Raw genomic sequence first — 18,960 nt, forward strand, 5'->3', positions numbered from 1 at the left:
GTCGCATGGGAAGCAGGGCTGAAGAAAGGACAAAAAGTGTAGTACGCTGTAGTATTCCATTGCAGGTCAATCATAGAGCTGCTGACCCCTCTTGATCCCCTTGATGGAGACCCTCGCGGGAATCCACTTGATGCCAATGATAGTGTTTTAAGAATGGAGTTCCTGTACCTTCATTATATGAGCCTTCAGTCTCCTCTCCTTCTCCAGGCTTACGTATAGGTGTCATCTGCGGAAGGCCTGAGTCAGGACAAATGTCTGTGAGTCCTGACAGCAGCCATCGCCTCCCTGAGGCTGAGGTCTTCACAGATCAATGTGGCAGAGCGAGTCACACACATCAGGCAGTGGACTAACACTCGCCCTGGGACTGACAAACTCACTGTCGTGTTAAGCAAGACCAAATCCGCCTCTATTAGCCTGCAGGTCCCTATTAATGTATTGAGCAGTTGGGCAGAAGAAGGGACTCAGCATGAAGTCCACTGCATCAATACCCTCCACTCCAAAATAATCCACAGACATGTCTCTGTCAAAGCGGGGACCAGGGCGGACAATTAAACGGGGCCACTGGCTATGATGTGGGGCTCTGTCAGCTGCGTTTACAATATGAGTGATTCCCAGATGGTGGAGTGTCGCCTTGTCAGAAGCTGTAACTCTGAAAATTAATCACCCACTCACCATCATAACATCTGTCTTTCACACAGAATTCCTGCAAAATTGCTGCATCAGAGCCAAAAGATCAAGCATATGAAGCATGGGGAACGGCGACAAGCGCTTTCCGTGTTGTTCTCGCCAGTTCCAGATCCTAAATGGCTGTCAAAGTGTCCCAACATGTCGGATTATATTCTCAGTCATCTACTTTCCAGGTTAGAGGCATGGTTTCTGATCTAGAACACGGGTCGGCAACCCAAAATGTTGAAAGAGCCATATTGGACCAAAAATACAAAAAACAAATATGTCTGGAGCCGCAAAAAGTTAAAAGGCAATATATGACATAAGTGTCTATATAAGCCATATTAGCCTACTATCAAAATGACTTTAAAAAGTCTTATATAGGTGTTTTAGTGAAGGCAACACATGATGTAAGTGTCTATATTAGCTATAATAGCCTACTATCAAAATGACTAAGTGTCGCAGGCTGAAGCAAATCTTCGTTGACAGAAATGTTGAAATGTAATATTTATTCTACACATTTTTACAACATTAGAAACCATTAGTAAATCAGAGGCTACTCAGAAGGTGAGATGAGATGACTCCTGGAAATTACTGGCTTTTAATGGCCAAAGGTATATATGTGTGTGTCCAAGTTAAAGGGAACGGCAGGCTGTGTTCTTTTAATAGATTTATTACAATCTTTGGCAAAATAGGTAATGTTTGCTGTGGTCTGGAACAACATGGCACACAAACAACTATCTGAAATGCAGCCAATATTACATACAGATAATGTGTCATGAGACATGCAACACTAAATTATATACAAAGAGGATAAAAGTAAAGGATATTAAATGAGCTCAAATATACCTATAAATGAGGCATAATGATGCAATATGTACATACCGCTAGCCTAAATAGCATGTTAGCATTGATTATCTTGCAGTCATGCACTGACCAAATACGCCTGATCAGCACTCCAACAAGTTAATAACATCAACAAAACGCACCTTTGTGCATTCAGGCACAGTATAAAACTTTTGGTGGACAAAATGAGACAAAGAAGGATTGGAAGATTTTACATGCGTCACAATCCACACTATGGTGAGTTCAAGAACCACCGAAATTAGTAGGACAAAACAGTGTTCACCAAATACTCTCATCAGTGAAGCATACACACAAACATATTAAACAGTGGACTTTCTAACAATTGGGAAGGTTTGTGTCATGTTTGTCCTCAAACAAAAAACACACTAAAACAAACAAACAAAATGTTCCCCCATCTTTTTCCATTTTCAATCCTTTTGTAAAAATGCTCCAGGGAGCCACTAGTGCGGCACTGCGGCTCGAGAGCCGCATGTTGCTGACCCCCGATCTAGAATAAACTTACAGGGAGCAAGGAAGCAAGGAAGCAGCAGACCACTCTAAACATAGGGACACACATCGCCGCTATAAATAGTTTGTCTGCGTTAGCACTTTTAATAACAACATCACTGATACTTGTATGTAAATGGAGTATTGTTTGCGCTTTTTGAATGATTATTTATCGGATTGTATGAGCTGAATCGTGGAGGTCCCCATTGGCTCTGCTGTAAGCAGACTTTTATTTACGTTAATTTAATATTTAGAATGATTTAAAAAATAAATCCATCCGTTATGTCTTTCATAATGATTGTGAATGATAGGCAAAATTCCCCAAAAAGTTGCGGTTCCCCTTTAAGGTTTTTAATTACAGACAAGTCGCCACCTCGCGCTTCAAATATTGAGGCTAAATTACATTGAAGATTTTTACAAAATGTTTTTATATAAAGCATATTTTATAACATTTTTGGCTCAAATTAAGCATTGCCAAGCACAGAAAATGATCAAATGAACTAGAAATATCAGTACTAGTTTTGGCTCAGCCCCAGGCAGCATCACTATATTGGTTTCAGAGAGTGTACAGGTGACTAAAGGGTGTTATTTCATGTCTAGAGGGCTGTTATAAAGTTGAAAACTCTATTAAGAAGGTAATACACAGGGCTTTATGCTCTAGCTATGAAAATATTGGATGTATAATTACAGTGATGATTGCTACTTTGCGGAAATTCACTTATACAGCATTCAGGTCCGGAACCAATAAACTGGGATAAACGAGGGATGACTGTACTGTAATTCTAAAATACATTTTCTGACTAGTGATGTCACCCAAACTTGTCCAAAACTCACTAAAAGTGTCCTAAACATTTGTGCTATTATGCTTTCAATGTTATCATCGTTTTGTTTTTCACACACAGCCGCCCCTTACCCACTCCCAAACCCCCCGTCCAAATCCCCCCGAACTTGTCCAAGACATTTGTGCTACGTGTGTGCTGTCAAAAAAAAACATTTCCTACGGGTGTGAATAATGATAAAACGTTAATTTCATTAAAACCATGTTTTTTGACAGCACAAACCAGTACAAACATTCAGAACAGGTTTGGTGAGATTTGAACACAGTGAGAGGCCAGGTGTTGGGTGACGTCATAAGCTCAGAATTGTTTTTTTTTTTTTTAAACAACAGTACTTAAACACCCTAACAGCACAAATGAAAATGTTTTCATTACCAAATTTGGAGGTGAAAAATCACCATGTAAATTTGATAATGCTAATCAGTAGAATGTACTGTTTATGGCGGAGCCAAAGTAAATTGGCAGAGAGCTAGCGCATTTTGGAATAGTGGCGCTTGAGTGTATGGTCGAGTGTTTTCTATCAGGTATCCGTACTTGCTTTGATGTGTAAGGAAGGGATAGTAGTTCTTTTAGAGTTGGGAGACGATGGACAGATTCCGGCCAGAGAATCCTTTAATCATCTTTATTGCTGAAAGGTAGATGTGAATGTGTGTTGAAATTGCAACATTACAAAGGTATGGAAATGTGGTACCATTTGATTTGTTCTGGGTAATTTGCAACTGGCAATGTTCTTGTTGGATTGTGTGTAAAAGGGGCTATTATTTTGTTTGATGGTTTGATTACAATTTTGGAGGATCGCTGTGTGAAAGACGCTTTTGGTATAACATGGAAAAGAGCATTTTTTGCAAAGGATACTCATACGCTAAAAACGTGTGTGCAAATGTGTGTGTTTGTCCTCATTCAAAACCGCACTAAAACAACACCTGCAGGCAACTTCAACCCTTGATTAACACCCTCCCCCCTCCACATTCCACCTCCCCGGATTGTAAATAACAAAATTTAAATAATCAAATGTATTTCCAACGTATATACTTGTTCTTATGCTATCTAAACTCACTATGTTCTCTGCTCGATGTACATATCCTAGCAAGTCAGACCTACACAGTTTCAATGCCCATTTCTCTGATGATGCAATTGTTGATGACTGAAGTGCTGTTATCAACCAAACCCTCCTCATCCCCCCCCCCACCCCCCCGATTGTAAATAATGTAAATAATTCAATGTATATACTCTGATGATTAACTTGTGTGATGACTGTATTATGATGATAGTATATATTTGTACCATGAATTGATTAACGTGGACCCCGACTTAAACAAGTTGAAAAACTTATTTGGGTTTTACCAATTAGTGGTCAATTGTACGGAATATGTACTGATCTGTGCAATCTACTAATAAAAGTTTCAATCAATCAAATTGTGTGTGTGTGTGTGTGTGTGTGTGTGCGTGTGTTCTTGTATTTCTACCCTTCTTGAGACGTCAACAAGGAAACGTACCATCCATATGAGAACCGGTGAGGAAGTAGGACCGAAATCACGGTCCCAATACGGGAAAAACCATTGCATCTAATAGAGAATGTCTCATTTGCACCCCTTGTGGTGAAATATATCAAAATTAGGGTGATCCCAAAAAGGAGGGATTTTTCAAATTGACTGTTTGTCGGTTTTAAAAGTGCTCCCCGTCTGGTCAACATATGAAATAACAAGTGTGTGTAAAAATTTGAAGTGCTCCCCCTCTGGCCAATAAAGGAAAAAAACATGTGTCTTAGAAATTGAAAAGCGCCTGTCAATGCGTGGACTATGAGGGTTTTGTTTTCCCGAGATGCAAGTAAAGCTGGATCGGACATGGCTTGGCGGTGACTACATATTTATTTTAACACTATCAAAAGAAACAAACGAAAAGCGCGCACAAGGGCGGAAGTACAAACTTGGCTATGAACAAAATTAACACATAAACAGACTAAGGACATGAAACAAAACTTACTTGGTCAAGCATGGAAAGATCACAGAACTATGGCATGGACGCGTAATCATGGGGGTATCAGAGTTAATGTCGTCAGGCTGACTTCCTGGCAACAATGGGCTTAAATAATACAGACATGATTTGTGACAGGTGCGCAAGTGCAAAACGTGAGACAGGTGAAACTAATGAGTAGTCATGGTGACAAGGCAAGGGAGTGAAAGCAGGAACTAAAAAGTGTCCAAAAACCAAGCAGAACATAACTAAACAAAAAGATGATCAACACACATCACAGCGCCCCCTTTGGCCAAAATTAATCAATCAATCAATCAATGTTTATTTATATAGCCCTAAATCACTAGTGTCTCAAAGGGCTGCACAAGCCACAACGACATCCTCGGTACAGAGCCCACATACGGGCAAGGAAAAACTCACCCCAGTGGGTCGTCGATGTGAATGACTATGAGAAACCTTGGAGAGGACCGCATATGTGGGTAACCCCCCCCCCCCACCCCCCTCTAGGGGAGACCGAAAGCAATGGATGTCGAGTGGGTCTGACAAAATATTGTGAAAGTCCAGTCCACAGTGGATCCAACACATCAGCGAGAGTCCAGTCCATAGTGGGGCCAGCAGGAAACCGTCCCGAGCAGAGACGGGTCAGCAGCTCAGAGATGTCCCCAACCGATGCACAGGCTAGCGGTCCACCCGGGGTCCCGACTCTGGACAGCAAGCACTTTATCCATGGCCACCGGACCTGTGCAACCCCCCCTCCAAGGAAGAGGGGAGCAGAGGAGAGAAGAAAAGAAACGGCAGATCAACTGGTCTAAAAAGGGGGTCTATTTAAAGGCTAGAGTATACAAATGATTTTTAAGATGGGACTTCATTGCTTCTACTGAGATAGCATCTCTAACTTTCACCGGGAGGGCATTCCATAGTATTGGAGCCCGAACAGAAAACGCTCTATAGCCCGCAGACTTTTTTTTGGCTCTGGGAATCACTAATAAACCGGAGTTCTTTGAACGCAGATTTCTTGTCGGGACATATGGTACAATACAATCGGCGAGATAGGCTGGAGCTAAACCGTATAGAATTTTATACGTAAGTAGTAAAACCTTAAAGTTGCATCTTAAGTGCACAGGAAGCCAGTGCAGGTGAGGTAATCAGAAAAGTTAACCAACGAACGAGATTTCTCTACAGAATCTCCTCTCTGGTCAACAAAAGCACCTTGAGGATTCTGGCGGAAACTCTCGTTCAACCCTTTTTCGATTACGCATGCACCTCCTGGTACCCCAGCACCTCCAAAACCCTCAAATCTAAACTCCAAACATCTCAGAACAAGCTAGTCAGGTTACTTCTAGACCTCCACCCCAGATCCCACCTCACTCCTACCCACTTCTCTAAAGTGGGCTGGCTCAAGGTGGAGGACAGAGTTAAACAACTTGCACTGAGCCTAGTCTATAAAATCCACTACACCTCCCTGATACCGAAGTACATGTCAAACTACTTCCTTAACGTAAATGACCGCCATAACCACAACACCAGGGGGAGCTCCACTAACCACGTTAAACCCAGATTCCGAACTAACAAAGGTCTTAACTCATTCTCTTTCTATGCCACATCAATGTGGAATGCGCTCCCAACAGGTATAAAAGAAAGGGCATCTCTATCCTCCTTCAAAACTGCACTAAAAGTTCACCTCCAGGCAGCTACAACCCTAAACTAACACCCTCCCCGGATTGCTAATAATCAAATGTAAACAATCAAATGCAGATACTTTTTCTTATGCCTTCTGATCTCTCTCTCTCTCTCGCTCTCTTTCTCTCTCTCTCTCTATATGTCCACTACTTGCTGTCCATATCCTACCCCCACCCCCTCCACACCCCTGATTGTAAATAATGTAAATAATTCAATGTGATTATCTTGTGTGATGACTGTATTATGATGATAGTATATATGATAGTATATATCTGTATCATGAATCAATTTAAGTGGACCCCGACTTAAACAAGTTGAAAAACTTATTCGGGTGTTACCATTTAGTGGTCAATTGTACGGAATATGTACTTCACTGTGCAATCTACTAATAAAAGTCTCAGTCAATCAATCAAAAGCCAGTATAGGCGTAATATGATCAAACTTTCTTGTTTTTGTCAATCTTTTAATGCTAGACATAGGGAGACCCGAAAATAATACGTTACAGTAATCGAGACGAGACGTAACGAACGCATGAATAATGATCTCAGCGTCGCTAGTGGACAAGATGGAACGAATTTTAGCGATATTACGGAGATGAAAGAAGGCCGTTTTAGTAACACTCTTAATGTGTGACTCAAACGAGAGAGTTGGCTCGAAGATAATACCCAAATTTTTTTCCGAGTCGCCTTGTGTTATTGTTTGGTTGTCAAATGTTAAGGTGGTATTATTAAATAGATGTCGGTGTCTAGCAGGACCGATAATCAGCATTTCCGTTTTCTTAGCGTTGAGTTTCAAAAAGTTAGCGGACATCCATTGTTTAATTTCATTAAGACACGCCTCCAGCTGACTACAATCCGGCGTGTTGGTCAGCTTTAGGGGTAATAAAACAAATAAATAAATAAATAAAATAAAAAAATCTAAATTAAAAAAAAAATATATATATATATATATATATATATATATATATATATATATATATATATATATATATATATATATATATATATATATATATATATATATATAACTTTAAGTAAATAATGAAGATTAAATACCAATTACAAAAAAAATTTTTTTTTTAATAATTAACTAAAAGCAGTCTTTTTCTTACAATGTGTCGACTTTTTTCTTATAAAATTGGGAACAATTTCTCATATTCTTTCTGCTTCTGTAATATTGCAATATTTTCTCGTAAAATAATTTTTTTTAATGTAAAATTATTACTTTTTAATGCAAAATGGTGACGTTTTTCATATAAAATTCTGACTTTTATCACAATATTGCCAATTGTTTTGTTGTTCTTGTAAAACAGTGACATTTTTTGGAGTAAAATTATGACTTGTCATCATTTTGCCAAGTGAAATTCCGATTATTAGTATATAATAGTGTCAAAATTTTAAAGTTTTCTTCTAAAATTGTGACTTTTGTCGAGTAAAATTGAAGCTTGTAAACTTGCGACTGTTATTGAATAAAATTCCAACTTTTATCATAATATTGCACAAATGTTCAGTTTTTCTTGTACATTTTTTAATTGCGTTAAGTAAAATTACGACTTTTATTATAATAAATAAATGATAAATGATAAATAAATACTGCCAAAATTCCAAGTTTTTCTTGCGAAATTCCAACTAATTTTTCACAACAAGCTTTTTTATATTGGCATACTATGTATATATTATTAATGTTGTAAATACAAATCTTTATCTAGAAAGGGTGGTCTTAAAGAGGGAGGCATTTTTCTCAAGAAGGTAACAAATACAAGAATGTGTGTGTGTGTGTGTGTTTGTGTTTGTGTGTGCGTGTGCGTGTGCGTGTTCAGAATCAGAATCAGCTTTATTGTCATTACGCAGGGTAACGAGATTGAGGCCATTCCATACAGTGCGATAAAACAAGCAGAGGGTGAAATGAATATGTACATGAATATCTACATGAAACAGGGTGGTTGGTGGAATGGGTTATTTCACCGAAGAGAAGGCAGTTATGAGGGTCAATGGGGAAGTCTGTTCAGTGTGGTTATGGCCCTGGGGAAGAAGTTTTTTAGCCTGTTCGTCTTGGTTTTAATGCACCTGTAGCGCTTCCCAGAGGGCAGCAGGTGGAACAGGTCAGAGCCAGGGTGGGTGCTGTCCTTGATGATGGCACTGGCTCTGTTGAGGCAGCGGGAGGTGTAGATGTCCATCAGAGAGGGGAGAGGGCGGCCGATGATCTTTTGAGCCGTCTTGACCACTCTTTGCAGCCTCTCCCTGTCTGCTGCAGTGCAGCTGCCGTACCATACTGTAATACAGTAGGTCAGCAGGCTCTCGATGGACGAGCGGTAGAAGGTCAGCAGCAGGTCAGGCTTCAGGTTGTACTTCCCGAGGACTCTCAGGAAGTGTAGCAGCTGCTGAGCCTTCTTGATGATTGCTGTGGTGTTGACTGTCCAGGAAAAGTCGTTAGAGATGTGGACTCCAAGGTACCTGAAGGTGTGGACCCCCTCCACACGCTCGCCGTTGATGTAGAGGGGGGCAGGGTCGGTGCTGCTCCTCCTGAAGTCGACGATGATCTCTCTGGTCTTGCTGGTGTTGAGAGCGAGGTTGTTCTCCGAAGACCAGGCCGTCAGCTTCAGGACCTCCTCCCTGTAGGCAGCCTCATCACCCCTGGAGATGAGCCCGACCACTGTGGTATCGTCAGCAAACTTGACGATAAGGTTGTCACTGTGGGCTGGACTGCAGTCATGGGTGTAGAGGCAGTAGAGGAGGGGGCTCAGCACACAGCCCTGTGGGGAGCCGATGCTCAGCGTGCGGGTGGATGAGAGGTGGGGGCCAAGTCTCACATTCTGGGGTCGGTCCGTTAGGAAGTCCCTTATCCAGGCGTTTGTGAGAGGGGGGAGGCCAAGAGTGTCCAGTTTATTGCAGAGTCTGTCCGGGATTATTGTATTGAAGGCAGAACTATAATCCACAGAGAGCATCCGGACGTAGCTCTGCTGCTGCTCCAGGTGGTTCAGAGCAGAGTGGAGAGCATCAGCGATGGCGTCCTCTGTGGATCTGTTCGCCCGGTATGCGAACTGGTGGGGGTCAAAGTCTGGAGGGATATGGTCCTTGATGTGCTGGAGAACCAGTCTCTCGAAGCCCTTCATGATTACCGGAGTGAGGGCCACTGGTCGGTAATCATTCAGGCTGGTGATGGGAGACTTCTTCGGCACCGGGATTATTGTAGATGACTTCAGGCAGGATGGGATGACTGCCTGAGCCAGGGAGAGGTTGAAGATCCTGGTGAGGGGGGGAGCGAGCTGGTGGGCGCACGCCCTGAGCACCTTTCCAGGTACTCCGTCTGGTCCGGCAGCCTTCCTGGGGTTCACAGCCAGGAGCACTCGTCTGACACTGTGCTCCTGTACAGTGAGTGGAGTGGTGCCGGAGCCCGGTGGGGGCGGGGGCAGGGCTGGAGCAGATGAGTGTCGCTGGGGGGTATCGAAACGGGCAAAGAAACAGTTAAGCTCCTCTGCCAGTGTCGCACTCTGATCCGCAGTTGTCACATTGCAGCCTCTGTAGTTTGTGATGTCATAACTCACCTCCCGTGAGTTATTGCTGGACAGATGGGACTCTATGCACCTCCTGTGGTCCGCCTTTGCTTTTTTAATCCCTCTCTTCAGGTCGGCTCTAGCAGCACTGTACAGTGCCCTGTCCCCTGACCTGAAGGCTGCGTCGCGGGCCCTGAGGAGTGTGCAGACTTGGCTGGTCATCCAGGGTTTCTTGTTGGGGTAAACCCGGATGGTTTTTTCCACAGTCACATTCCCGATGCAAAACTGTATGTAGTCCAGCACCGTTCCTGTGGCTGTCTCCAGCTCCTGTTGTTGGAAGAGGTCCCAATTCGTGTGTTGGAAGCAGTCCTGAAGTTTGCGGAGTGCATCGTCAGGCCAGGTCATAACAGTCTTTGTGATGGGCCTGGCCTGGCATCTGATGGGGGTGTAGGTAGGAGAGAGCAGGAGGGAAAGATGGTCTGACTGTCCAAGCTGGGGGAGGGGTGTAGCTCTGTACGCGTGCTTCACGTTGGTATACACGTGGTCAAGGGTGTTCTTTCCCCTTGTAGAACACTTCACTTGCTGGTAGAACTTAGGGAGTACAGTCTTTAGATTGGCCTTATTAAAATCCCCTGCTATGATATGAACACCGTCGGGGTGGGCCCGCTGCTGTTCGTTGACGGTGTTCAGCAGAAGAGAGAGCGCTGTGTTTACTTTGGCGTCCGGTGGAATATACACAGCCGTGATGATAACAACAGACAGCTCTCTCGGGAGAAAAAAAGGCCGACATCTAACAGACATGTACTCCACGTCCGGGCAACAGTGCTGTTCAATGATTGTCCCGTTGTTGCACCAGTTCTCATGCACGTAAATACAGAGCCCCCCTCCTCTGCTCTTACCGGAGTCCTTAGTTCTGTCCCGGCGGAGCAGAGTGCGGCCGGCTAGCTGCATGCTAGCATCGGGTATTTCCGGGTGAAGCCAGGTTTCGGTGATAATCATAGCACAACAGTCCCGAACATAGCGGTTTCCATCGAGTTGTAACTCCAGGTCGTCCATCTTCTGTACGAGGGATCTGGCATTGGAGAGGAACAGGCTCGGTAGAGGTGGCTTGTGGGGTTGTTTCCTAAGCCTGAGAAAGACGCCGGACCTGCAGCCACGCTTCTGCTTCCTCTCCCTCCTCCGTCTGCGCCGTCTCCCAGACCCGACAACAAACCACGGAGAGCCCGGTGCTCTTGCTATGTCGTCTGGGTTGTTGTGCTCGTGGTGAAAGTCGCTTGAAACAGATATCTGGTGCGAGTTCCCGATATCCAAGAGTGACTGGCGGGTGTACCGAGTGTTTGCAGTACAGGTGGTGCACAAAAGGAAAAAAAACAAGAAAAAAAGAAGGAGGAAAGAGCACTGAAAAGGAGAGCCGTGAGCCGCTGCGTCTGTGCTCGCCGCCATCTTGGGCAAAAAAAAAAAAAAAAAAAAGGTTCTGGCAATGCTTACTTAATGGGGACATTAAGTAAGTATTTCATGTTTACACAGTCACCTTTAGGGGACCTCTGACGGTATGGGGACAAAAAAACAGGTCCCCTAAAGGGAAACCTTTTTAAATGATAGTCAGATCCATTCTGAAGATGCCTAAGTGATTTTTAAGCTTTGGCCCATAAAACATTTGTTATCCTGGCATTAATAGTACTGTGATTCTGTATGGTATCCATCGTTAGTTAAAACTAATATATTTTTCCAAAAACAAAATCTGGTTTAGTGTTCCTTAGGATGACATTTTCATACAGCATGATTATAAAACATTATTACCTTAAAGTATGATTCACATTCAGAATGTTCCATCCTTCTATATATGGTAGTTGGAGTTGCAGACAACTTAATTACTGCTAAAGAGCAGTTTTCAGTAATGTCACAGAAGATGCAGGATTTGCTTGAACATTTAAGTGGTGAAACTTCCTATAAGAGGACAGCTGTAGTGCTGTATTCTGAGGATCATGTCATATTTAATTTGAACTTTTTTTTTTTTTTTAAATAGTCTTCAGTAGTCCCGTACAAATTTGTGTGAAATATGCAAAATTATTTAAATTTGGTCCCCATGAACCATATTAACTCTTTTTCCCCAGGGTCCCCAGTAAGAATGATCAGCACATTACTTCATCAATCCAGAGATTTAAAGACGTGTATGAGCTAACTGGGCAGTGGCCATTTTACCAATTTTTTTTTTATGCCTCCACAACCTGTAGAAAGGGTGGTCCCCACAAGTGATGATCAAAAACTTGGTCCCCATTCTAAATAATAACCAGTATGTGTGTGTGTGTGTGTGTGTGTGTGTGTGTGTGTGTGTGTGTGTGTGTGTGTGTGTGTGTGTGTGAGTGTGTCACACATACTCATTGCTGATGTAAAGGTTGGGCCAGACTTGATTGACATGCCCAGTGGGTGGCCTGTCTTTTAGCTGGAGCTCCTGCAACACTGACACAGAGGGAGGCTGGTATGGTGGATCCCTATGAGACATTCTGATACACACACACACACACACACACGCTACTCAAAGTTCAATGTATTTCTGTTGTCAAATTAGCATGTACAGACAGAGGTTTGCCTAATTGACTAATGAACTGCAAACATAACACGTTACTTCACTTTCAGGCCGTGAAAAAAAACGTTCACTGGGGAGCTTTTCGCTCTTCACCGTGCTCCCTCTTGAAATGCTCTCTGGTTCCTTTAATAACTCTGCAATCATAACTCATTGCCGCTACAGTTTCAATCCAACCTGTTTAATCCATTGTGACAATATGCCGCAGGTGGTGTCTGATTAAAAAACAATGCGGCATTATCCAATTAACTCTAGCATTTGAGTGCAGACATTGGTTATGTAACATGTGTCATGTGGATTCCACTCCTGGTCTCCATGGAGAAATATCACTTAGGTTGCAGCAGGCGCATGGCCTGCTGGCCATGTTGGATTTTTTATTTTTTATTTTTTACACATTTGAGCTATTTGTATTCAATAATGCTACCAACTAAACACATTATAGGATTGTAATATTGTATTTGTTTTAATGACAAATTTGTAGATATATGATATGAATCATATACTGTATCTCAGTGGCCTAGTGGTTAGAGCAGTGGTCCCCAACCACCGGGCTCGATTGGTACCGGGCCGCAAGAAATTAAAAAAACAAAACAAAAACAAAATTTTGTTTTGTTGTTGTTGTTATCAAATCAACATAAAAAACACAAGATACACTTACAATTAGTGCACCAACCCAAACCCCCCCCCCCATTTATACTCATTCACACTCATCCGCACAAAAGGGTTGTTTCTTTCTGTTATTAATATTTCTGGTTCCTACATTATATATCAATATATATCAATACAGTCTGCAGGGATACAGTCCGTAAGCACACATGATTGTATTTTTTTATGACAAAAAAAAATAAAAATAAATACCATATCAGTCCAAACCTGTCTCCCATTGAAAATGTGTGGTGCATTATGAAATGTGAAATACGACAACGGAGACCCCTGGACTGTTGAACAACTTAAGCTGTACATCAAGCAAGAATGGGAAAGAATTCCACCTGAAAAGCTTCAAAAATTGGTCTCCTCAGTTCCCAAACGTTTACGGAGTGTTGTTAAAAGGAAAGGCCATGTAACACAGTGGTAAAAGTGCCCCTGTGCCAACTTTTTTGCAATGTGTTGCTGCCATTAAATTCTAAGTTAATGATTATTTTCAAATAAAAATTAAGTTTCTCAGTTCAAACATTAAATATCTTGTCTTTGCAGTCTATTCAATTGAATATAAGTTGAAAAGTATTTGCAAATCATTGTATTCTGTTTTTATTTACAAATAAAACAACGTGCCAACTATATATATATATATGTATATTTATATATGTGTGCATATATATATATATATATATATATATATATGTATTTATACATATGTGTATGTATATATATATATATATACATACACATATGTGTATATATATATATATATATATTAGGGATGTCCGATAATGGCTTTTTGCCGATATCTGATATGCCGATATTGTCCAACTCTTTAATTACCGATACCGATATCAACCGATACCGATATCAACCGATATATACAGTCGTGGAATTAACACATTATTATGCCTAATTTGGACAACCAGGTATGGTGAAGATAAGGTACTTTTTAAAAAAATGAATCAAATAAAATAAGATAAATAAATTAAAAACATTTTCTTGAATAAAAAAGAAAGTTAAACAATATAAAAACAGTTACATAGAAACTAGTAATTAATGAAAATTTGTAAAATTAACTGTTAAAGGTTAGTATTATTAGTGGACCAGCAGCACGCACAATCATGTGTGCTTATGGACTGTATCCCTTGCAGACTGTATTGATATATATTGATATATAATGTAGGAACCAGAATATTAATAACAGAAAGAAACAACCCTTTTGTGTGAATGAGTGTGAATGAGTGTAAATGGGGGAGGGAGGTTTTTTGGGTTGGTGCACTAATTGTAAGTGTATCTTGTGTTTTTTATGTGGATTTAATAAAACAAAACAAAACAAAAAAAACCCGATACTGATAATAAAAAAAACGATGCCGATCATTTCCGATATTACATTTTAACGCATTTATCGGCTGATAATATCGGCAGACCGATATTATCGGACATCTCTAATATATATATATATATATCAATCAATCAATCAATCAATGTTTATTTATATAGCCCTAAATCACAAGTGTCTCAAAGGGCTGTACAAGCCACAACGACATCCTCGGTACAGAGCCCACATACGGGCAAGGAAAACTCACCCCAGTGGGACGTCAATGTGAATGACTATGAGAAACCTTGGAGAGGACCGTATATGTGGGTAACCCCCCCCCCCCCCCCCCTCTAGGGGAGACCGAAAGCAATGGATGTCGAGTGGGTCTGACAAAATATTGTGAAAGTCCAACACATCAGCGAAAGTCCAGTCCATGGTGGGGCCAGCAGGAACCATCCCGAGCGGAGACGGGTCAGCAGCGTAGAGATGTCCCCATCCGATGAACAGGCTAGCGGTCCACCCCGGAGCAGAGTAGAAAAGGGAGTCTATTTAAAGGCTAGAGTATACAAATGAGTTTTAAGATGAGACTTAAATGCTTCTACTGAGGTAGCATCTCTAACTTTTACCGGGAGGGCATTCCATAATATTGGAGCCCGAATAGAAAACGCTCTATAGCCCGCAGACTTTTTTTGGGCTCTGGGAATCACTAATAAGCCGGAGTTCTTTGAACGCAGATTTCTTGTCGGGACATATGGTACAATACAATCGGCAAGATAGGCAGGAGCTTGACCGTGTAGTATTTTATACGTAAGTAGTAAAACCTTAAAGTCGCATCTTAGGTGCACAGGAAGCCAGTGCAAGTGAGCCAGTATAGGCGTAATATGATCAAACTTTCTTGTTTTTGTCAAAAGTCTAGCAGCCGCATTTTGTACCATCTGTAATCTTTTAATGCTAGACATAGGGAAGCCCGAAAATAAAACGTTACAGTAATCGAGACGAGATGTAACGAACGCATGGATAATGATCTCAGCATCGCTTGTGGACAAAATGGAACGAATTTTAGCAATATTACGGAGATGAAAGAAGGCCGTTTTAGTAACACTCTTAATGTGTGACTCAAACGAGAGAGTTGGGTCGAAGATAATACCCAGATTCTTTACCGAGTCGCCTTGTTTAATTGTTTGGTTGTCAAATGTTAAGGTGGTATTATTAAATAGATGTCGGTGTTGAGCAGGACCGATAATCAGCATTTCCATTTTCTTAGCGTTGAGTTGCAAAAAGTTAGCGGACATCCATTGTTTAATTTCATTAAGACACGCCTCCAGCTGACTACAATCCGGCGTGTTGGTCAGCTTTAGGGGCATGTAGAGTTGGGTGTCATCCGCATAACAGTGAAAGCTAACACCGTATTTGCGTATGATGTCACCTAGCGGCAGCATGTAAATACTAAAGAGTGCAGGGCCAAGAACCGAACCCTGGGGAACTCCGCACGTTACCTTAACATAGTCCGAGGTCACATTGTTATGGGAGACACACTGCATCCTGTCAGTAAGATAAGAGTTAAACCAAGACAAGGCTAAGTCTGACATCCCAATACGCGTTTTGATACGCTCTAATAAAATATTATGATCAACAGTATCGAAAGCGGCGCTAAGATCAAGAAGCAGCAACATAGATGACACATCAGAATCCATCGTTAGCAATAGATTATTAGTCATTTTTGCGAGGGCTGTCTCCGTAGAGTGATTTGCCCTGAAACCGGATTGAAAAGGTTCACAGAGATTGTTAGACACTAAGTGTTCATTTAGCTGCTGTGCGACAATTTTTTCGAGAATTTTCGAGATAAACGGAAGGTGGGACACCGGCCGGTAGTTCACCATGAGGTCAGGATCGAGGTTAGGTCTTTTGAGTAGAGGATGAATAACCGCTTTTTTTAATGCTAGGGGAACAGTACCAGAGGAAAGTGATAAGTTTATAATATTTAACACTGATGGACCTAATAAAACAAAAAGCTCCTTGATAAGTTTCCCAGGAATTGGGTCAAGTAAACATGTTGTTTGTTTTGTCCCATTTACACATTTTAACAATTCCTCCAATGTTATTTCATCAAAGAGAGAGAAACTATTTTGGAGGGCAGTGTCCGTCGTGTTAGGATCCGCTGCTCGGATCAGTTTGTTTACAGTTTAGTTTCACGTGTTTGTTTGTTTCTGTTGCCATGACGGCAGATTATGCTCAGCTGCCTCTGGTTAGTGTTCGGACGCTCACCTGTTGTCCGGGCACTAATCAGAGGGCTATTTAGTCTTTGCCCGGGCAGCACTCTGCCTGGCTTCCTAGTTTGTTCTCATGCAACAGCTGATGACCACTTTGCTTCCTGCTAGCTCTCATGCTAGATTATTTTGCTTGCTAGCTCCCATGCTAGTCGTTTTTGTTTTTTTCTGTCTGATTTATTTGTGGAAATAAATCATTTTCCTACCTGCAAGCTGTGTCCGAGCCGTCTGCATCATTGGGAGAACACCACCGCACCACGATGCGACCCGGTCGTTACAGTAGGAAGCCAGCAAGAAGAAGTTCTCTCGCAGCGAGCATGTCGGAGGAGAGGGACGAAGGTGCGTGGATGGTGTTGCGAGCGATGGAGGCGGAGACTCTCCGCTATTCCCCTTCGGAGCGCCAGGACCTGATATGGGGTCCTAACGGAAGGTTGGTCCCAATCCACTCCGTTTGGCCCGAGGACATCGCCACACCTCCGCACCACCGGACGCGTCAGCGAAGACGGAAGCCGCCAACGAGGTCTTCACTTCGCTGCAAAGACGCGCCACTCCCACAGACTCCTCCACCGGTACACAGCAAGCTACATTCAGCCCAAGATTTCCCTCTTCAAAGGTCTGTTAATCCCATCAACTACCTTACCGAAGACTGTTATGACTGGCCTGTCAATCACTGGGACTGCAGCTATGACGTCATTCCGTCGGCACCCCCTGATGACACGCCGCTTGATGACGTTGTCCCGTCCATTTTGGATGACGTCATAGACAAAGACTTTTTTAGACATCATGTCAATTCTTCCTGCCAGCCATTTTCAAGTGACTTTAATTCTGCGATTAATCATTATCAGGACATTTTTTTAAGGACTAACTCTAGTCAGTCCCAGTCTCAAGTGGGGGGTGACAATAGACCTTTTGGACAATTTAGAGGAGAGGATTCAGCCCTCCCCCTGACCACCCTCCACCCACCCTTGAAGACGGTTCCAATCCGCAAGGAACGCGTCTGGGATCCGCTTTTTGAGGGGGGGGCTAGTACTGGGAGCTGTGCGAGTGGGGTGGCACAACGGCGTGCTAAGCCGCAACCTCCTGCTCGGCCACCGCCACCTGTCCTTCGGCGGGCTAAGCCACAACCTCCTGCCCGGCCGCCACCACCGGTTTTTCGGCCTGCTAAGCCGCAACCGCCAGCTAGGCCACCTGCACCTCGACTGGTTCTCACACCAGTACCTGCACCTCGGCTGGTTCCCACACCAGTACCTGCACCTCGGCTGGTTCCCACACCAGTACCTGCACCTCGGCTGGTTCCCACACCAGTACCTGCACCACGACTGGTTCTCGCACCAGTACCTGCTCCACGGCTGGTCCCCGCACCAGTACCTGCTCCACGGCTGGTCCCCGCACCAGTACCTGCACCACGACTGGTTCTCGCAGCAGTACCTGCACCACGACTGGTTCTCGCACCAGTACCTGCACCACGACTGGTTCTCGCACCAGTACCTGCACCACGACTGGTTCTCGCACCAGTACCTGCACCACGACTGGTTCTCGCACCAGCACCTGCACCACGACTGGTTCTCGCACCAGCACCGGCTGCCACGACAGCGACTCCGGCTGCCACGACAGCGACTCCGGCTGCCACGACAGCGACTCCTGCTGCCACGACAGCGACTCCTGCTGCCACGACAGCGACTCCTGCTGCCACGACAGCGACTCCTGCTGCCACGACAGCGACTCCTGCTGCCACGACAGCGACTCCTGCTGCCACGACAGCGACTCCTGCTGCCACGACAGCGACTCTGGCTGCCACGACAGCGACTCCGGCTGCCACGACAGCGACTCCTGCTGCCACGACAGCGGCTCCTGCTGCCACGACAGCGGCGGCTCCTGCTGCCACGACAGCGGCGACTCCTGCTGCCACGACAGCGGCGACTCCTGCTGCCACGACAGCGGCGACTCCTGCTGCCACGACAGCGGCGACTCCGGCTGCCACGACAGCGGCGACTCCGGCTGCCACGACAGCGACGTCGACACCTACCGCTTCCACGGCAACGTCTCAGCGACCTCGAGTGGTCCGGCTGCGCAAGCAGCTCTCTCAGAGGACTCAGAGGCTGCTGAGATTCTGGCGCCACTCACGCCCACCTTCTCGGCGGCCACGA

General features: G+C 43.7%; 1 protein-coding gene across 1 annotated transcript; it reads right to left on the minus strand.

Annotated features, from left to right (window-relative positions):
* Positions 1 to 242: 242 nt before the first annotated feature.
* On the minus strand, positions 243 to 17,087 carry dusp13a (dual specificity phosphatase 13a). Its single transcript, XM_062059620.1, has 4 exons — positions 17,020 to 17,087; positions 12,381 to 12,506; positions 396 to 649; positions 243 to 358 (listed from the first exon to the last, which is right to left on the minus strand). The coding sequence occupies exons 2-4, from the start codon at positions 12,503 to 12,505 to the stop codon at positions 243 to 245; spliced, it is 495 nt and encodes a 164-aa protein (XP_061915604.1). The 5' UTR covers position 12,506; positions 17,020 to 17,087.
* Positions 17,088 to 18,960: the final 1,873 nt, after the last annotated feature.

The sequence above is a fragment of the Entelurus aequoreus genome, linkage group LG09 (assembly GCF_033978785.1).
Source record: "Entelurus aequoreus isolate RoL-2023_Sb linkage group LG09, RoL_Eaeq_v1.1, whole genome shotgun sequence".
NCBI lineage: Eukaryota > Metazoa > Chordata > Actinopteri > Syngnathiformes > Syngnathidae > Entelurus > Entelurus aequoreus.